Source organism: Pelodiscus sinensis, chromosome 4 (genome assembly GCF_052426305.1).
Source record: "Pelodiscus sinensis isolate ZL-2025 chromosome 4, ASM5242630v1, whole genome shotgun sequence".
NCBI classification, from domain to species: Eukaryota; Metazoa; Chordata; order Testudines; family Trionychidae; genus Pelodiscus; species Pelodiscus sinensis.
The window spans coordinates 93,142,493-93,163,638 of NC_143055.1; the positions used below are offsets into that span (position 1 = coordinate 93,142,493).

Sequence of the window (21,146 nt, forward strand, 5' to 3'; positions counted from 1 at the left end):
GAAGGCTAAATCAACGATTCTGCTTTTCTCTCACAGACGTTGTAAGCAAGCAACCCACTGGGGTCAATTTGGCCAGTCTAGTGAAGACCTGCTAAATTAACCACGAAACACACGCCCCTCTCAAGTACTCCACCACCATAAGCAGCAGGAGAAGGTAAGTTTATGGGATAATTTCTCCCATGACCCAGTGCAGTGTAGATACCACAATGTCAGCCTAAGGTACAGCAACTCCAGTTTAGTAATTCACATAATTGGAGCTGCATAAAATTTAGGTCAACTTTAGCTCATAGTGTACACGTGCCCTTCATTTCTTTCAGACACAGGACAGGAGGAAGAGCCTTCTAATGATCCGCAAACACAGCAGAGCCAGCCTGACCCAGGAGCAACAGTGACGGTGGCTGGCAGAAAGAAGAAGCTGCTGGTGCTTTTGAACTGTCTGAGGCTTATTACTTGTCCGGGTAGACGCTCGATAACAAGTCTAGCTCTGCCCATCTCCCCGTGTGTTACATGAACACCAAGGCGACGGTGCAAGGCCTCTAGGAGGCGGGAGGAGTCTGCGGGGGGAGGACGAGCAGGGGCCCCCCGCAAGCCGCTGTTTACCTACCTCACAATCAGCCGGGACAGAGCGGCTTGGCCGGGGGCTGAGCAGCGCCGGGGGCCCGGACAAGCGCTCTGCTCCGCGGCGCCCAGGAGGCGCGTTCCGCAGGCAGAGAGGGCTGGTGCCCAGCGGCCCCGGACACGAGTCCCGGCACCAGCGGGGCTGCGCTGCCCCCCCCCGCTCACTGAACTGTGCCCGACGCGGGAAGCGGCCTAGAGGCTGCGGCGGCCGCTCCGGCCCCGCCGCTCTACCTGCGGGCCATGCTCTGCCGGCAGCTGTCAGCGCGGGAACCGGGGCGGCGCGGGGTGAGCGCGGACACGCGGCCCCCCCAGCCCCGGGTTACGCGGAAGAGGCGCTGACCTGGCCCCTGCCCCATCAATCACTTCCGGGTCAGCGGGCGCCGGTTTCCTCCTGGGAGAGGCCGGGCTGGGGCGATGTGAGCAGCGTCTGCGCCCCGGGCGGGGGGGGCGGGCGGGCGCGGGGCAGGTCGTTGACCCGCCGGGTGGGGGAAGGGGCTAGTCTGGCGAGAGCCGCCCGTCACCCCCTCCCCGGACCGGCTGGACTAGCCCCGCCTCTCCTGGCGGCGGCCGTGGGGCGTCACCCCCTGCCCGGCACCTGCCCGGCTGAGCGACCTGGCAACAGCGTCGCTTTGGATGGGTCCCCCGGTCCGGTCCCGCGCACCGTGCTGGCTGGGCAGAGCCACCCGCCCAGGGCCGCGGGGACGTGTTGGGGCAGAGCTGGGAGGGGAAGCTGGGCGGCCCCTGGACGCCGTGTCCACTTGTGGCCGGCAGCCCCTATGAGCCTTGGTCCCGACCTCCCCGCCAGCGGCTCTGGTACGAGGACGAGGGCGGACTAAGGGCGGACTCGGCCTTTCGTTTCTGACAGCTGACGAGTGCTCGCTGTCAGACCCTCGGGGGGCTTTTTGTTCCCATCATAAGCGGTTTAGCGAGCGCTAGCAGCCCAGACACATTGTCCACTTCTCCCTGTAGGGACAGACAGTGATGGCCCTGTGATCAATTGTCACTCTCTTTGCACAGAAAATGTTTGTGTACTTATGGGGATACCTGTATAGACACTTCTTTCGGTTTTGGGTGAAATGGATCTTGAGGCAGCTCACTGGAAAATGTGAATTACAACGTATCCGTGATGGCTCAAAGGAAGGTTCCCAACGGACACTAAAGATAGGTAACAAAGGACATAATTTTTTTAAGGCACAGTGCTTGCAATGGGAGAGCCAGTTCCTCTTGCCCTTAGATTTGGTAACAGAATATATGTGCCACAGCAATTTGAAGATATATCTGCAACAAATTTTTTTCAGGCCCGACTGAGGAAAAACTGTCTAATAAATCATCCTTGATAACTCCTGTTAGCTGAATCAAAGGGGCATGGGCCCTAGATATTCTTGTGGTGTCGAACCAGTTCGGAAGCAGTAGTGTGATAGCGAACTAATTACAGATAGCCACATAGCTACTGGCTAGCTTGTTGGACAGCACCGCTGTATTCATTGCTGGAATTGGTAGCTCATCTGGAAGTGTTTTAGCAAAGCATTGTGAGAAATCTGACATCCTTCCAACTTGTTTCCTGTATTGCCTGGCACACCAGTGCCTTCTTCATGGCCTCTAAATTAAAAGAAAAGTGCATCATTCTATATGAATTACAAATACTTTTATTGACACTTTAATTACTACAAATATAAAAAGGTATACAATATACTTTCCTTTCCCTGTTAGACAAGGGAAATGCAGTCAGCTCCCCCTTTCTCTGAGTAGCTGGCCAATTTTTTTGTTTTGTTTTGTTTTACCATCACAATTTCCCATTTAAAAAAAAGGTTTCTTTAAAAGACCCATACAATCATGGAAATTAATTATAAAGGGGAAAACACTGAAAACAATTACACTAACATGCTGACAAATGCAAAAACGTAAATTTAAAATAAGTGTTTTATTTTTAAGTCAATCTTGGTTGTTGTTGTAACAATAACTAGGAAAAATGTACAGAGAAAATGTAATGTTCTTTTGAAGTTTGCTGTTCCTTTAAATTCCTGTTACTAGTAATGTTTTTAATGTGCCTGGAAAAAAAGACATTCCTAAGTGCACAGTAGATATGTTTTCACCAAGAACCCTTTTCTTTTTTTCAAATTGGCTCATCTTTCCAAGCTGTTAAACTGAGGTTGTATTGAGTAAATTTAATTAAAATACAAAACGATTCAGGTAGCTATATTCATAAAGATGGTGACAGATTTACGTCATGCAAAAGGTTTTCAATTCAGTATTGTCACTTACCTGGTAATTTAAAATTGTCCTTGACTTATTGCTAATGCAATCCTAATAAGTCATTGGTTAGACATACTACGTACAAATGTGTTAATGATTTAACTTGTCAAATGTTTGACTTCAGTAGGTAAAACAGTTGTAGTTATGTAATTATTTGTTTTGTATTACAGAGTATTCATTGGAATGTTCAAAGAGAAAGGTAGGATTTGATGGAGATAACACACTATACCAGAAAACCAGTGTTTAGAGAATATTTCCCTTTAGAATTTGGTAGCTTTCAGAATCTTTTGAGTACGTATTCATGATAGAGAACTTTATTCCCAGACACATTCTTACTGTTTTTCTGTTAACATTTTGTAAAGAATAATGCTCAATATAGTGAGTGTTAACCCAATTTCCAATATAATTCAGAATAATGTAAAAATTGAACAGGTTTGAAAAAGACAAAATTAATCTAGGTAATTTGTCATTGTATCAAGGCCTCAGTTATCTGCACAGCAAAAATGAAGCTCTTAGGTAGGACAGGATAAATGTAGAGACTTGCAGACTCAAAATCTTTTGTGGTGGTTTGTAGAAAATGGAAATGAGAGGTGTAATCCTTTCAGTGTTGGATCTATACCATTTGTACTATGCTGTCATGTGGTATTGCTGGATAATTGAGGCAAATGGAATATGACTGCATACTTGGTTGTTCAGCAGTATCTCAAAGTTTATTTTTCTTTTGCTATGTTCAACATCAGTTAAAGGGATACTGTCAAAGTTTTAGACTCTCAGGGTTTTTTTTTATCTTAAGCTACATGTTTGTCTTTGTACATATGAAGATAACAGACTGTTCTTTTAACAAGTGGTACTGAAAGAGAATTTTGGTGATTGGCACAGAAACCAGTTTTTGTTGTTATGATATAACCCATATTATGTATGGGTCCTTCAAGAAGTCTTGATTATCATTTCAATATCTTACATTTATAGAGTATTTTACCCCAAAAGGCTTACACTTCTACACACACGAATCTCCTCTCACGTTATTGAAATGTTGTTCTTTGGGAATGGAATGAAATGAAAACTGTTATGCATTCATAACACCACTAAAAGATGGTAGATATGTGAATGGTTAACCGGCTCACTGGTAAGCATTTCCAATTACAGTTATCTGCTGGAAGATGGAGCTGCTCCCTATCTGCTGTGGGCAGGTGGCTGCTCCAGCCTGTCTGGAGTAGCTACCACCCGCAGCATGGGGGGAGGGGAGAGACAACACTCCAGCTGGGCTGTGGAGAGAGGGGGACCACTTTAGCCCATCCCTGACAGGTAGTAGTTGAACCTGCTCTTAAAAAGCTCCAATGATAGAAATTGTGTAGCCTTCCTTGGCAATTTATTTGAGTAGTTAATCACTCACAAGAAGCTTTTCCCTAATTTCCAACCTAAACCACCTTGATGCAGTTTAAGCCCATTGCTTTTTCTCCTATCAGAGGATAAGGAGAATAATTTTTCTCCCTCCTCCTTGTTACCACTCTTTTAGGTACTGTGAATTATCTCCCTCTAAGTCTTCTCTTTTCCAGAGTGAGTAAACCCAGTGTTCTCAGTCATGACCTATGAGGGAAGTTTTCTAGATCTTTAATAATTTCCATTGCTTTTTCTGGACGTTCCAGTTTGTTCATATCTTTCCTGAAATGTCCGGAATCGTACATAGTCAGCACAGAGGAGAGCAGAAGAATTACTTCTTGTGTCTTGTTTGCAACACTTCTGCTAATACATCCCAGAATGCTTGCTTCTTCCCCTCCCCCTGTTATGTTGCAGACTAGCATTTTGCTTGTGATCCAATATGACCCCTAGATCTTTTTCTGCAGACTTCTTCCTAAGCAATTACTTTCCATTTTCTGTTTGCAACTGATTGGTCCTTTCTAAATGAAGTGCTTTGCATTTGTCCTTGTTAACTTTAATCTTATTTACTGAAAACCATTTCTCCAGTTTGTCCAGATCATTTTGAATTTTAATCCTATTCACCAAAGCACTTACAAGACCTCTCAGGTTGTTATTGTCCACAAGCTTTGTAAGTGTGCACTCTATATCAAAGTCATGGATGGAAAATACTAAACAGAACCAGACCCAGAACTGATCCCTGCTGCTCTCCACTCAACATGCCCTTCTAGTTTGACTATGAGCCACTGATAACTGCAGTCTGGGAATGGTTTTCCAATCAGTTACAACTAAGGATGTTAAGGACTAGTTGACTATCCGATAAGCAGATGCTTAGTTATCAGATAGTTGAGTCGACTAGTCAATTCCCCCCTCCCTCCTTGCTGCCTCTATCAGAGTCAGCAAAGAGGGGGCGAAAAGGGGATACTTCAAAGTGGCAGTGCTGCATGGAGCTGTACCCGTGCCATTGCGGAGAGTGTTTCCAGTGGAGGCCATGTTCAAAGGATCCCACTCGTGAGCTGCTTGTTGAGTCCCGCATAAACCCAAACCACACCGCAAGCCGCAAACAAACAGGTCCCGGGCCTCAAGTGACCCATGGGCCGTGTGTTGAGTAGCCCTGCTATAGTGAATTGCTAGTACAACTACTGTCAGGCTCTTAAGTTTTCTTGTGAGGATCTTCATCCAAAAATTCATGCTCCATACTGATTATTCTGAAGTCTGACAAGATCACAGTCCAAGATGCATGTTTTTTAATTACTGTATTTTACCAGCTGGTTGAAAAATAAAAAATAAAACTATCCTTGTTCTTTTAGAGGCAAAGCAAGCACACTTAAGATAACTGCATTTGAGGTGAAGCCTTTACAACTGTCTCATATTTTTTATTTTAAAAGATGCAAATGCAATAAACAGACTGGTAAAAAATAGGAACAAAATAGATGTTACATTTTATATTCATTATTTTGTTTACTTAATAGGTGTTAAGAAATGCTGTACATGTTGGTGAAGCTGAAGTGGAAAAATGTGTCATAGGTATAATGAAAGAAAAGAAGATTAATATACAGAAGGATATAAGGTATGTTTGCTGCTGTTTACAGGTACTTCCAATGGACCTCATCATTTTACCTTTTATAACATTGTATAGGTATATGACAAGATTAAAGGTATCACCTAATCTGACACAGTTATTTGGGTAATACAGCATATACACCATACTTTACATCTTAAATCTTAAGTTAATTACATATATAAGGAAAGTGCATATGATATAGTATGATAAGGTTTTATTGGCATGAGTTTGGGATAACTGCATTACTCACAGTTAAATTAAACTGTAATGGTCATCTCAAAACAAATCTTTATCATAGCCTTGCTTATCCTGTAAGACTTGTATTACATATTGTTATTTTAGAGAATTTTTTTTTTAAAGTTAATGGATCAGTTTCCTTGTGTCTCTCCACCTGTAACTGTATAGTCCTTAGAGAGGGAAAATTTAAAACAGCTCGAAAAATTATCTAAAGAAATGTCTATACGAGGGATGTTAAATTTAGATTAATTCACTAATTGAATAGTTGATGGGATCTCCATCGACTATTCAGTTAGTCTAAGGGCGCCTCTGCCTTTGAACTGTAGCAAGAGCCTTACCGGAAGCCCTGTGCTCCCTGAGGCACCTGAGCCTTTGAAATGTACAAGAACTCCAGTGGGGATCTTGTACATTAAAAAAAAAAAGCAGCAGCAGCCCCGCAGGGAGCGCGGGGGAGTCCCCACTGCTCCCCCACTCCCTGGAGGGCTTCTGTACATTTCAAAAGCAGAATTGCAGCAGAAGCGGTGGAAACAGAGATTGCTTCAGTCCCTGCTTGTGCCATTTCCGCTGTGCCTCTATCACCCCTACCCCTGCCCCTCTTCTCCCCCCAGAGACAGTGCTGGGGGGAACCAGCTTTTAAGGTGGCTCCCCCCAGCACTGGCTCCTGCTCCTCCCCTTGCTACCTCTCTCTGATAGAGGCAGCAAAGGGAGGGGGAAGCAACTAGTCTCATCACTAGTCTACTATTCAGTAAGTTTCTGCTTGTCCTATAGTCGACTAGTCTCTTACATCCCTAGTTTATACATAAAAATCATCCATCATTTCAAGGTTTGGGATGTTTCATAATCTTTGAGATCTAGAAGCAATTGTGACATTTACTGTTGGAAAAGGGAAGAGCCACAGCTCTCCAGAGATGCAATGTTCCCATTCTAGCTGTGCAGCATTGAAATATTGCTCTTAGACTTTTAAATGGAGCTGCAGTTTAGATTAGTGTAATATTTTGATGAGGGAAGCAATAAATTTACTTCTAGAAAATGGATGTTTTTTTTCAGCTGGGCGAAGCTTACAGTGGGTTGGTGTGTCATATTAAGTCCTGCAGGGCATGTTCTCCCTTTTTTCTTATGAGCTAAGCAATGATGACTTTATGGTCATCCTACCACATTTCCCTTAAGATCCACAGGTTTTTTTGTTTGTTTTATTTCATTTTTCAGTTTTAAGAAAAGCTTGCAGGTATGTTTGCTGCAGATATCTGGTTATAAGAAACTTTATTTGGAGGTGGAAAATCTGAGGAAAGTTCCATATGATTCAGATAACGAAGAACATGAAAAGCAACTAATCCAGGTGAAGGTGTCTTGGAATTCTGAGTCCTAAACTATCACTAGAATAATTAAATGCTAATCAATTAGCCATATAGATTTACCTTTCTTTAAATTTGTAACTGTTAGGGTAATTGGTCTTTATAAACTAGAAGAATAAAATTGATTAAAAAAATTAGATAAGCCAGCTCTGACGGATGCTCTTTTAATAAGGCTTTGACAAATGTCCTATACGTCTCCAACAGTATGTAGGAGCTTAATTTCTCTTTTTACTGTGCATTTTAAAGATAACTACAGTTTAAGTTGTAGAAGTGACTCACTGAAGTTAAACAATATCCTAAAGCACATCTTAGACTAATAGCTCTCTTCCCCAAGGGTTTCTTACAGTAAGTTTATTCCATCTGAAATTGAAAAAATCGTAGTACACAAAATTATCTTTTAAAAAACCCTCTGTATACAAACAGCACTTGATAATTTATAGTGCCTTCCATTCAAGGAATTTAATGACTCTTACAAAATAGTGAATTTAGTATTACAGTACCCTGTGTGTGTGTGTATTAAAAATCACACTTATGGTTTTGATTCTTCAAAGATGTATGCAAATGCTTTAATTGAAGCAACTGGATAGTCTCATTGAACTCAGTGGTAGTACGCATGCTCTAAATTAAGCATTTGTGCAAGTGTTTGCAGAATTTGGGGTTTACATGGATAAGGACACTGACAACCATAAAAATGAAGAGTCTGATGCTCTTTTACATCCACTTGTGGTCCTTATGCACTGTCAAAGCTGTATAGAGTATCAGGCTTTAAGGCAGTTAATTATCCCCTGACTTAATTGTGTTATACAAAAAGGAAGTAGGACAGGAAGAGTCCCTATTTATAGTCTTGTATTTTACATGTCAAAATAATCTTGCATTTAGATGCACAGAATATCCCCAGTAACATGCAAACTGTCCTGTACCTTGATGAATCTGGCATGCATCAATAAGGGTTCTGAATAACATGACTAGGAAAATCATTGGCAGTTCTGTTGTTTTTAATGTGGAAGTATATTTATGTAGCTTTGGAATTTGCTGATGCCTCATGAAAACCTGAAGGCTAGAATCACCAAGCAGTGGTGTGACATTGGTTTCCAAGGTGATGATCCCAAAACAGACTTCAGAGGAATGGGCATGCTGGGATTAGTCAATCTGGTGTAAGTGAAAATATTTTTTTCTTCTTTAAGATTTTAAGTTTTCAGGGTCTATGAGTTTTTATTTAGTATTACCAATTCCCTCTGCATTGACTACCTGAGTGTAAAAAAATATAAATATATCTGCTATTATAATACATTACTGAACATGGGAAATGAGTAAATAGTTCTTCAACAGCGAGCTGCATTGTTGTAAACAACTAATTGGTTAGATGTCAGTTGTAGTTACAAATTGTAATGAGAAGAAGAGCAGAAAGAAGTTTACAAGTGAAACATATTCTACCCCGTGCAATTGGCTTGCTATGCTATAGCTGAAAAAGTTACCGATCAAAACTCTTCAAAATAAAGTTATCACTAAGTTAAAAATAATGATGTAGAACAGAAGATATGAAAACTCGTGACTACAGCATACTTCAATAGGGTAATCCTGAGTTCTCTTGAACCGTGGTCACCAATCTGTCTTTCGCGATCTACTGGTCGATCTTGGGGCCCCGACCAGTCGATCGCGAGGCTTTTGGAGGGCCCCCCCCCCATACTGCCACCCCCCAAGATGAATGCCGTGCTGATGCTTCCTCCAGGAACAATGGAGGTAGCATGGGCTTCCAGTGGGGTGGGGAGAGTTCTGCAGCCGCACACCTGGTACCGGAAGTGCGCGGGCTGCTCTTCCTCCCATCTGAACAGCCGGGGCACTACCTAAAATGCTGGTCCATCGTGCGCTGCCTTCCCAGCTGGAGCCAGCCCGCTGGGGATTTTATTCCCCTGCTTCCTGCCTGCGGGGGGGAGGGAGGGTGGGGTGGTGATGGGATCGGGGAGTCCCAGACCACACCAGCCCCAACGGCTTGGGCAGCGCACGTGGCCTGAGCAGCTGGAGCCAGCGTGCTGGGGATTTTATTCCCCTGCTTCCTGCCTGCGGTGGGGAGGGAGGGTGGGGTGGTGATGGGATCAGGGAGTCCCAGACCACACCAGCCCCAACGGCTTGGGCAGCGCACGTGGCCTGAGCAGCTGGAGCCAGCGTGCTGGGGATTTTATTCCCCTGCTTCCTGCCTGCGGTGGGGAGGGAGGGTGGGGTGGTGATGGGATCAGGGAGTCCCAGACCACACCAGCCCCAACGGCTTGGGCAGCGCACGTGGCCTGAGCAGCTGGAGCCAGCGTGCTGGGGATTTTATTCCCCTGCTGCCTGCCTGCGGGGCAGTCCTGGGCACCGAACACCTTCCCCGCACACAGGAAGGTAGCAGAGGAACAAAGTCTCTAGCACACGATGGACCAGCATTTTAGGCTGGGGCTGGCACGGTCTGGGACTCTTCCTCTGCCCCCCACCCTCCCAGAGGCAGAGGGAAATAAAGTCTCCAGTGCACCAGCTGAAGCTGGTGCAGTCCAGGACTCCCCCTTCCCCCATTCCCAGCCCCCATAGGAAGACATCAGGCACATGGTGAACCAGAGTTTCACGTACTGTGCTACTGTTTAGGGCTTGGGGGAGCAGCCCACGCACTTCCTGGGCCTTGGCCTACAGCTGCAGGATCCCCAGGTACTGGTCCCTGTCCCCTCCCCCTGCCCAGACCTCCACAAGTATCCTGCCCCACCAGCACCCTGTCCTTTGACCGAGGCCCTTGCCCTTGCCCCACCACCTACAAGCACCCTGTCCCCTGCGCCAGCACCCATTTGCAACCTACTCAACACCCTTCCCGAATACCATGTCCCCTGCTCCCACCAGCACAGTTGGGGGCCATATTAGTGGGGGTTTTGGAGGAGTTTTTATTTTGCATCTCACTTGTGTGGCCCCCACTGACTTTTCTGGAGGTCAAAACAGGTTCCCTGCCCTTCTCATAAATAAAGACAGTGTAGAAACTTTGTGGATTTGACATAGTATTTTATTTTAAAATGAAGCCTGGCCAACAAACCCCCAATTGGGGCCAACCCCCCATCTGGCCACAGCATGATAACACTCCTGCCCTCCCCTTTCCCCCAGACCTGAACTTATCATACACTGGAACCCCCTGCCCTGAGCCTCTCACATACCCCAACCCAAATTCCTGCACCCTCATAGCCATAAGCCTGTAGCTTGCTTAGTACATAAGAACATTATAATGGCCGTACTGGGTCAGACCAAAGGTCCTTCTAGCCCAGTATCCTGTCTACCGACAGTGGCCAGCACCAGGTGCCCCAGAGAGGGTGGACCGAAGACAATGATCGCGTGATTTGTCTCCTGCCATCTCTCTCCAGCCTCTGGAAAAAGAGGCCAAGGACACCATTTTATCCCCTGGCTAATAAGCCTTTTATGGACCTAACCTCCATGAAATTATCTAGCTTCTCTTTACCCTAACTGTACATCTGACCAACACTGCCCAGCCCTGAAGCCCCCTCCCCGACCCAGCGTCCCCTTCTCCACCTCCTCCTGCATCCATATTTCTTCCCAGAGCTTGCACCTCTCATTCCTTCCCATACCCAACTCCCTCATTTCCATCCCAGAGCCTACACATCCTGCCTCAACCCAGGAAGGGTAAGGCTAGACTTCAGAGCTGTGTTTACACTGGCGCGATCTCGCGCAAAAGCGGCTGCTCTTGCGCAGAAACTTGCTGCCTGTCTACACTGGCCGCGTGTTCTTGAGCAAGTAAACTGATGTTCTAATGTTTGAAATCAGGGCTTCTTGCACCAGAACTCTGATGCGCCCTCTCAGGAATAAGCACTCTTGCACAACTGTTCTTGTGCAAGAAGCCAGTGCAGACAGGCAACATGAATTTTCTGTGCAAGAAAGCCCTATGGTTAAAATGGCCATCAGAGCTTTCTTGAGCAAGAGAGCATCTACACTGGCATGCATGCTCTTGTGCAAAAGCATCTCTTTTGTGCAAAAGCATATGCCAGTGTAGACACTCTCTTGCACAACTACTTTAATGCAAGATCACGCCAGTGTAGATGTAACTCAGGAGTTTTGCAGGATTCCGGAGATATCCCAGAAAAACTCTTCTGCATCCAGGGATGCATTTGTTTGTCTGCTTTTTTTTAGTGGAAGAGCAAACATGCTCTTTCGGTAACCCCTATATTCCTCTTTCCACGAGGAATAAGGGGGCTTCCAAAATAAGGGTTTTTTCTGACATTTGGTCCAGTCTAGACAGGCCAAACGTTGGAAAAACGTCTTCCTATAGAAGAATTGGGAAAAAAGCAGCAGTATAAGGGTTGGGGATAGCAAGTGATGGAGAGGAGGAGAATAGAGAGGAAGGGTGGGCTGTAGATCTCCGCTTGTTCTGTCATTTAAAAAGTGATCTTGCGTGTAAAAAGGTTGGAGGCCACTGCTCTAGAAGGTTCCCGTTCTACTGATCTCCTTTATCATGCCATTCCTTGGTACATATCACTTCCTCGATTTACTTTTATTAGTTTTCATTTTGCACTTTTTGTTCAATACTTTCTTCTGTTATTGAAAATGTTAGATTTAGTTGTTAAACTACTTATACAGTAAGCCTTACTTTGTATGTTTGCTTCTTTTCAGGTATTTTAGTAAATATTACACTGGAGAAGCTCGCCAGATCCTCTCTCGTTCAAATCATCCCAAATTGGGGTAAGCCATTTGTATGGGCCTAATATCTCTCAGAGATCTTGGATCTGTAGGTTGCCAAGTCTGTATTGGCACACCTTCTGAATTTTTTAGAGGAAAACCTTTTTTCTGTAGGACACTGACAAAGGGAATTAGTTTCTAAGTGTGAGTTAGTCCTTTTGGAGATGTAGTTACTGCATCTTAATTGAAAACTGTGTGGCTATGTGTACACTGGCATGAATTTCCGGAAATGCTTTAACGGAAACGTTTTCTGTTAAAAGCATTTTTGGAAAAGCGCGTCTAGATTGGCAGGATGCTTTTCCGCAAAAGCACTTTTTGCGGAAAAGCGTCTGTGGCCAATCTAGATGCGCTTTTCCGCAAAAAAGCCCCGATCGGCATTTTCGCGATCAGGGCTTTTTTGCGGAAAACAAGCCTCTGCTGTCTACACTGGCCCTTTTGCGCAAAAGTTTTTCGGAAAAAGACTTTTGCCCAAACGGGAGCAGCATTGTATTTCCACAAAAACACTGACAATCTTACATGAGATTTAGTGCTTTTGCGGAAATTCAAGTGGCCAGTGTAGACAGGTGGCAAGTTTTTCCGGAAAAGCATCTGCTTTTCCGGAAAAAGTGGCCAGTCTAGACACAGCCTGTGTGTATAGCTATGTGTTTGTTCCCGTAAGTCTGTTTACAGATTACCAATGGCAGTAGTCTTCAGTTAGTTTCATTCTAGCATAATACTATAACCCCACAAAAATAGTATGACTAAGATTTGGATTACACGCAGAAGAGAACAGCACTTGTCCTTTATTCTATTTAATAACACTAATGTAGTCAAGATATTTGTACTAATGCACACTGTGCCAAGTGCAGTGCGTGTGTGTATATATATATATATATATATATATATATATATATATATATATACACATACACACACCCCTCCACAGATTAAGTGCCCATCCAATGGACTGCATACTGTACAAATATTTAAATATATCAAAATAACAAACAAGCTACCTTACCCTTTACAAGACACTACTTTTCTGTCCATCCAATCCTCAGTTAACTCTGGTTTGGTCACAATAATTAATAAAGTAAGCATGGGAAGACTTTATCTTGTGCCTTGTCATGAACGTTGCCCTAAGTTAAGATTTCTGCAGTGAAAACATGTATCCTTTAACTTACTGTAAATATTTAAAAATGATACTTTTACTGCTAAACTTATTCTACTTTTTGATCATTGGACTGTCTAACAAGAAAGAGTCCTATACATAACAGGAGTAGATCTAGAGATGTAACTCAGGTACATTTTCTGTTTTTGGAATGCTACCTCTCTGTGGAAACAGGGTATCATGGACAAAGCCCAAAAGTGCAATTTGAGTCATTGAATAAAGTGCACATATAACCTTACCTGATTGTTATAGAGTAGAAAATATTCAATAATTGAAAATTCTAATCACATATGAAAATACACAAGATCTACTTAAGCTTTTGCTCGCCACCTTTGTTTGTATAGCAGTGGTTTGGTAGCATGATGATAGTGTTAAAGAAGAGTTGGAAAATGTAACTATCAGATTTAGAATTAAAAGTATCTTTTATTTTTCTGTATGCTTAAACTGAGGCTGGTAAACTGGTCACTGTTTGGAGTGTGTTGAGATGTTGTAGTCCCACCTCTATGTCTGTCTGGAATTACTGCCCTTATTTCTGGGCATTGTCCAATGGTCAGAATCAATATAGCTGTCCTCCCTTGGGGGGCTGCAGCCTAATGGCCAGAGTGGCTGGAAAGATGGGCTGCCACCTCAAGGTGAGCACAGGCCAAGATAGGGGGTTATAGACTTTTTTTTTTCCTCCATTGGATTCCAATTCAAGGTCCTGGCAATGGCAGGGTTGCTAGCCAAAACATACCGAGCCAGCTGCATGTTGTATGAGAGGTTCCATGTTAAGTTCCCCGGGAATATTTCCTACAAGTTCCTCTGCGCCTTATCTCCAGAGTTCCATGGCCTCACCTTTCTCTGGCGTCAGTTGCTTTCAGGTTGTTGGTTGACTTGTGCGTGTCAGCTATTCTTCAGCAGGAACCTGCAGCACTCCTGTTCCCTTTGGCAGTCAGCCTTGACTGAGCTGAGTTGCTCCCTTTATATCCGGGTTCTAGTTGGAGCATGTCCAGTAGAAGCAAGGAGGTGTGCCCTTCTCAGCCCACAGTGTGAGATTAACTCTTGCTGAACCAGTGCAGGGTTGGAACAAACCATCATAATGCCAGTTAAACTTTGTCCTGTTGCTTGTATGGTTAATAGGGGCATCAATCATCTTGCTGCTAATGAAATTTTAACTTTCCTACACAGTTCATCTTTTAACTTCATCAGCTCTTAAGAGTATGGTTGAGACAAAAATGCTCAATACTGACAAGGCAGACTTTGCCTGATTCCTAGAATTATACAAAATGTAGAATAGAAATAATTTGGTAGATAATTTTGTTTATACAAATTAGCTCTGGAAAATGGAATAAATTATAAGAATCAACAGGAGACTGGATTTCATGAGGGTCTCATAGGAAATATTTTTGGTATTTCAGATATTCCTATGCAATAGTTGGGATCAATCTGACTGAAATGGCTTACAGTTTACTAAAGAGTGGTGCTTTAAAGTCTCATCTCTACAATTTGGTCCCTGGATTGCCACAAATGGAACACTTCCATCAGTTTTATTGTGAGTATCTGTAACTTTTTCCTCTTACAGATTATCAGGGTAGGACTACCTTTGTTACCAAAAGTCCAGGCCCCTACTGTTTGAGATAATGGAATAACTCCTTTAGTTGACAACAGTAATACATGATTACTCCTGGACCAGCTATTAGAAGGGCATCTAATAATAGACCAGTTTGTTAAATATTGAAAATATTGTAGTGCTGTGATGCGTCTAACATGATTATGAATTATTTTCAAGCATAGTTGCAAAGGAAAAGTATTTATCTGTTGATCCTCCAAAACAAGAATTAACCTCAATATCTTTCTTCATTGGATAAATTTGGGTGGATGAATATGTACAGTGGGCATCAATTTAATAAATAGCCACTATTTTCTAAAGGCATGCATTCTTGCTAATTACTTGTACACTATCTAGAAAAATTGCTGTTGAATAAAGTGAGACTTTCCCATCTTCTGGCTGAATGGCTTTGATGGGTCTTACCAGCCTAAAGTACAAAAAAGACCACAGGTCTTGTAGAACTCTTTTGTTTTCTTTACAGGTTATCTGGTTTATGAGTTTGACAAATTTTGGTTTGAAGAAGAACCAGAAAGTATTATGCACTTCAACTGTTATAGAGAGAAATTCCATGAAAAAGTTAAAGGACTTCTTCTGGACTATAACTTGGTACTAACCTTACAAAGTACTACAAAGAAACCATAGCCTCATCTGCAATCTGCCCGGTTTTGCTATAAAATGGAATTATGTATTCTCATGGAATTCTCACACTTATTTCACCAAAAAAGTTGTTTAATGATGGAACTTTTTATAAATGTATTTTTTGGAAAAAAATCAAATTCAGTTATGAAAGCTTGGACAATCAGCCTCTGTTTACAGGTCTTATATGCTATTATCCAAAACAAAGCTTTTGTTTAAAAATATCCTGTATTGGATCTTTTGCCTTCACAACTTTCTTAGATCTCTTGGTGCAGGAACATGAAGCAGGTATTTATGCTGCATTATGTTATTTCATACTAGGCTCCTTTTCTACCATTAACTATTGATTAGTTGTCGTTCAGAGTGTAAACTGCTTTGCTTTTCGACTTCTCAAATCCAACCCCCCCCCCCCCCATTTATTTTTTTAGCTTCTGGTCCATAAAAATGTTAAACTTCATTGTATAAGGAGGTCCATGAAGATGATGTAACAATTATTTGTCACTTAGAAGAAGAGGCTCCATTTATTTGTGCTTACACACAAGAACAAACATTGCAGACTATTTCCAGTTCAAATAATCCTCCCTCCAGGAAATAAACACTCTCATCCTTGGGCTTGGAAGGAACTTCACTCAAAAATAGTTTGAGTCCCTCACTAAGAGAGTCCCTTTTAATGACACCTTTCATGTCACATGCTGTCATGGATAGTTTCAGCTCACAATCCTTCTCCTTGTTTAGGCTACAGTTTTTCTGGCTATCCCTCTGATTTTCTGTCTTTTACTGTCCCATTCTTTTTATCAGTTACCAAAACGTTTTCTGAAGGAGTGGTATGTAGGAGTATGATGTACCTCTTTTGGTGGTTTGTTCATTGTTTCCTGCAAAATTTTGTTGCAGCAATAATCCATGATCTGTGAAGATAATTGGAACTCTTCTTCCCTTTATCCACACTTAACTCTCATATTAAGGAAGTATCTTGCATGTATGAGTGCAACTTTAATAGCATAACAGTACTGTATGTTTCCAGATTTTGGCATTTTAGACAATCCAGGCACTAGGAGCTGGTACCTAGAGCAGTTTGTGATTACTAAGCATTGTTTAAAATGTTAAACAGGCTTGGCATTAACTTTATTTAAATACTAGGCTTTAAAAAACAAACTAAGTGCCTTCTGCTTAATCCACTCTTTAATTTGACCCTCCATTTAACCTAAGCAGAACCTCAGTTCTTTAGGGGCAGAAACTGTATCATGTATGCTTGAATATCACATAGTGGCTGCTATCATGATACAGATACTAAATAAATAAATAAATAAAATGACTTATTTTATCATTGCTGCTCACTAGTTATGAAAAGTTATTCTGAATAGAAGCAAAGAGAAGCAAGATCCATGTGATTAAAAAATAATTGGAAGATATTTAGACTCTACTATTTAAGTATTATTGTTTAGGCTGTGATTCCTACCACTGCATCCCCTAGTACTACTTGAACTATAGGAACCACATAATCAACTGATTATTGCAGTCAAACTAAGAGTAGAGAGCAGTATATATAGAAAAGGTTTGTATTGTTTTGTTCTAAAAATGTTATGAATCGGTGAGGTCTTACGTATAATTTGAGTTCCATCTGCCAGAAGGGGGAGACAAAGATTTATCTTTATATTTATGTGTGCATTACCATTATATTTAAAATGGTACAGTTTAGAGGAAGGAGTCTGGTTGAAAAGGAACTGAAGCATTATGCGTAACATATCTTCTCTGTGCATATACTATAGTAACGATTAATTTGGCATGATCTGTTTTTAAATATGGTACACTTTACCCTGCTACATTGTGTTAATGCCTTTCTGGAAGCACACTGGTACTACAGTGATGAATACCTAGACAGAATTAAACCTTCATTGGATTTTTGCAAAAAAGGCATTTTTTTTCCTGGTTACAAATTTACTAATTATAGGGGGAAAGTATAACTACTAGTGTTCAAAAATATATAAATAGAGCCTAACCAAATTAGGAATAAAATATGATTTCACTCATGTAAGTTTTATTCCTTATTTCTCACCACAATACATATATAAGTGAAAAAATATGAAGTACTTCCAACTGGATGACTAGAAACTCCAGTTTTCATCCTTGCTTTTGAAAATCTGCCATATCAACAAAAAACTGGTACATTTGAGATTGTGTAAGAGTACTCCCAAAAAATCCTTCCCTTATTTTTACAAGACTTACTGTAATGACCTTTGTAGCATTTAAGAAATGTGAACACCGTGTCCTGTTCTTGAGAATTTAGGTTAATGTCTAAATCTACTACAAGAGATAAAGTATAAGGAAGAGGAACATCACCAGCAAGAAGTCCAGTTCTGCCACTGACAACTGCTGCGTGTTTAATAATGATGACCATTAAAAGGGTAGTTGAGTACCTATACTCAGGGTTCCAGGATTTCTGTCCTGGTTTGGGGGCATCATCTTGTGTTAATCTGTAGCTATTAAGCCCTTTGTAAGTTTAGAAATTCCCATGAAGAATATTTAGGTGGTGGGTCAGATCTCTAGGATCTCTTTCCCACCACCTCCTGACTGCTAAGGAATGATCACACCACAATTCCACCTGTCCCCCCACCAAGGTTCCATATGGCTTCTACACCCTGTCTCTTACCCTGCTGCTGCTCCTAATTTCCCCCAGGAACAGCAGCATGAAATTGATATAATATTTGAATTTCACTGAAGACAATAGCCTGCTGAACTGAATCAGTGAAATTGGTTGTACTATTGTTAATTTCACTGTACTGCTGTTTGGCAAAGCCACAAGCAACAACAATATCAGAGGAGCTGGAGTCAACTGGCTGCAGAGCTTAGCAAGTGAGTTTGTCATTCTTCCACTTGGAAGATTATTTTTGCAACCATAAAGGTTAGAAACGTAATTATAAAAGACTAAACCTGTAATTCCACAGAAATAGATATGTTAAGCTCCTTTACTAGCAGGAAGAACTTCCTGCTTGCCAATGGTGAAAGACTTTTTCAAGCCCTACCCTATGCAATCTCAGTTTACATATAGCACAAAAGAAATCTGAGCTAGGGCATCTTGGGGCAGAGTCTAGACTGAGTTCAGGCAAAGGTTTGTCATTACTTTTTATAATCAAAATCATGAGCTGAGAATCACCACACGCAAAAATAAAGCCATTGTAAACATGGAAAAGGTACGTAGTCTAATGTATGGATGTTAGGTCACATGTAATAATTGTTTAAATTGAGTGTATTCTGCTTTTCTAATTCCTTGTGTATTGCTTTCTGAGCAGTTTAAAAATTAGAATTTGTATGTAGTTTTGTACCATTAAGTACATATTTTGCTTCTATCAGATTAATGGTATATATTGGTAACTAGGTAGGATAAAATGTAAAAACCAAGGGCAAAGTTGTTTAGGGGTGGGTGTTAGAGACAAAATTGTTTTGCAAACACTAGTTAAAGATTCTATATTAATTATTGCATTCATGTTATAAAATGACAATCCTAATGTAGCAGATGAAAAGACTGGAATTGCACAATTCCCAGTTTGTAACTGGATATAGTCAGTTTGCACAGCATTGAACTACTTGTGAAAACTTGGTTACAAAACATTTTGCCAATTAAAGTCTTTGTTAAAGTCGCTGTTGCTTTTCTATTACTGCTTATTTGATTAACCTCCAGTTCTATTATATGTATGTGACAATTCCTGGAAAAACAACAAAATAACTTTTCCAACATTTCTTCTTTTTAACACTAACTTATTTAAAGGGACATTATCAAGTAAAGTCTTGCTCTAAAGTAACATTTTGCAAAAGCCAGTTTTTCAAATGAAATTTAAGATCAACACAAGTACTAATATTTATAAATTTTCCATGGAACCAGTTTAACAAATGTACCACTACATTTTTTAAAATATTGTGTTACTCCATGAGAAAAACTGAAGCAAACTAGAAACTCACCAACAAAGAAGAGTGACAAATCTTTGCATGGGGTAAGAAATTCAAAAGTAAACAATTTAATTGAAGAGATGTAGGAAGACACATATTAGATAATTTCAGTCTGCTGTAATAGCCGGTGGTGGTAACAGGAAAGATGTGTTTTAAAACTGCATTTTAAGGTTGACATTGCTTGTTCTATTTAAAAGGAGCAACATTGAAAGATGGTTTCAATTGCAGAAGTTTGGTATAGACATTGTTTTAAACTGGAATTGTTAGGTAGCAAAATGAACACATTAATAACTGAAGTTTCTTTGCTACTGCTTCTGATAAACCAATATGGAGGGATCATTGGAATGTATACTGCTCAAGCACTTGAGAGAAAGAGGCTAATCTACCTTTTCTAAGCACTGTCGTGCATGGTTTTCAGTCTCTGAACAAATTAGCAGTTTTCAGTTCCTACTTCTCTAATTCTCCTATCTTGCCTAATTCATAAAGTCTATTTTCAATAAATGTTCTATAAAATCTCAGCATAAACTTTTAAGATTTGTGATGGGAGAAAGTTTTCTGTTGTAATTAGAGGAGGCTTACACCCTTTACCGCTGACACTAATGTTAATCTGTAATGAAAATATAGTTTTCACGTAATCATATTCTTATGGTGCTATACTATAGTCTGAAATATTTTATGTCCTACCAATTTATGATGCTGTGTTTCACTGGAAGCAAACAGGAAAGTTAGGCAGTTACTTGTCTCTCCTGTGCAATGAGATAACATTTCTATTAGTATACAGTTAACAATTGCCACAGAATAAAACAATAATGTAATTGTGATCTTGCTATGTTGGGCACAAGTGTTAGAATGATAACAAAGATAAAAAAAATCCAGGTATTTGCATTTAGCAAGATATCCCTATTATTTTGTAATGGCGCTCTCCAGTTGGACTTGTTCTCTCCTTACTGTGTGCTTGCAAGTCACTTAGGGTATGTCTACACTACCCTCCTAGTTCGAACTAGCGGGGTAATGTAGGCATACCCCACTTGTAAATGAAGCCCGGGATTTGAATTTCCCGGGCTTCATTTGCATAAGCGGGGAGCCGCCATTTTTAAAACCCCACTGGTTCGAACCCCGTGCAGCGCGGCTACACGGGGCACGAACTAGGTAGTTCAAACTAGGCTTCCTAGTTCGAACTACCGTTACTCCTCATTTCACGAGGAGTAACGGTAGTTCGAACTAGGAAGCCTAGTTCGAACTACCTAGTTCGTGCCCCGTGTAGCCGCGCTGCACGGGGTTCGAACCAGCAGGGTTTTAAAAATGGCGGCTCCCCGCTTATGCAAACGAAGCCCGGGAAATTCAAATCCCGGGCTTCATTTGCAAGTGCGGTATGCCTACATTACCCCGCTAGTTTGAACTAGCAGGGTAGTGTAGACATACCCTTAAAGTAGTAATAGTATTGGTTATTGTCTTTTCCTTAATGTTTTATATTGGTTTCCTTTATCATTAAGGCCCAGTCTTAGAATTCCCTTAAGGCCCTTTGCACCAGTATTCCTCAGTCACGGGACTTGATTTAGGTTTGTTTCTCTAGCACTTTCTATGCTAGGAAATTGATACATAGTTGAAAACAGCAGCAAAATGACTTGGATTTAGGATGAAAAGTTAAATTGGAAACAGGACAGAAGTGGGCCATATCATAAATACCACACA

General features: G+C 41.5%; 1 protein-coding gene across 2 annotated transcripts; it reads left to right on the top strand.

Moving 5' to 3' along the window:
• The first annotated feature begins 768 nt into the window (after positions 1 to 768).
• On the top strand, positions 769 to 19,147 carry ELMOD2 (ELMO domain containing 2). Of its 2 annotated transcripts, none has more exons than XM_075929911.2 (9): positions 769 to 903; positions 1,636 to 1,783; positions 3,042 to 3,070; positions 5,760 to 5,857; positions 7,295 to 7,424; positions 8,461 to 8,594; positions 12,073 to 12,141; positions 14,686 to 14,819; positions 15,358 to 19,147. In XM_075929911.2, exons 1-9 carry the CDS (start codon positions 859 to 861, stop codon positions 15,516 to 15,518), a joined length of 948 nt encoding a protein of 315 aa, XP_075786026.1. In that variant the 5' UTR covers positions 769 to 858; the 3' UTR covers positions 15,519 to 19,147. The 2 variants fall into 2 exon arrangements, with proteins under 2 accessions (XP_075786026.1, XP_075786027.1); XM_075929912.2 differs by lacking the exon at positions 769 to 903 and adding an exon at positions 963 to 1,034.
• Positions 19,148 to 21,146: the final 1,999 nt, after the last annotated feature.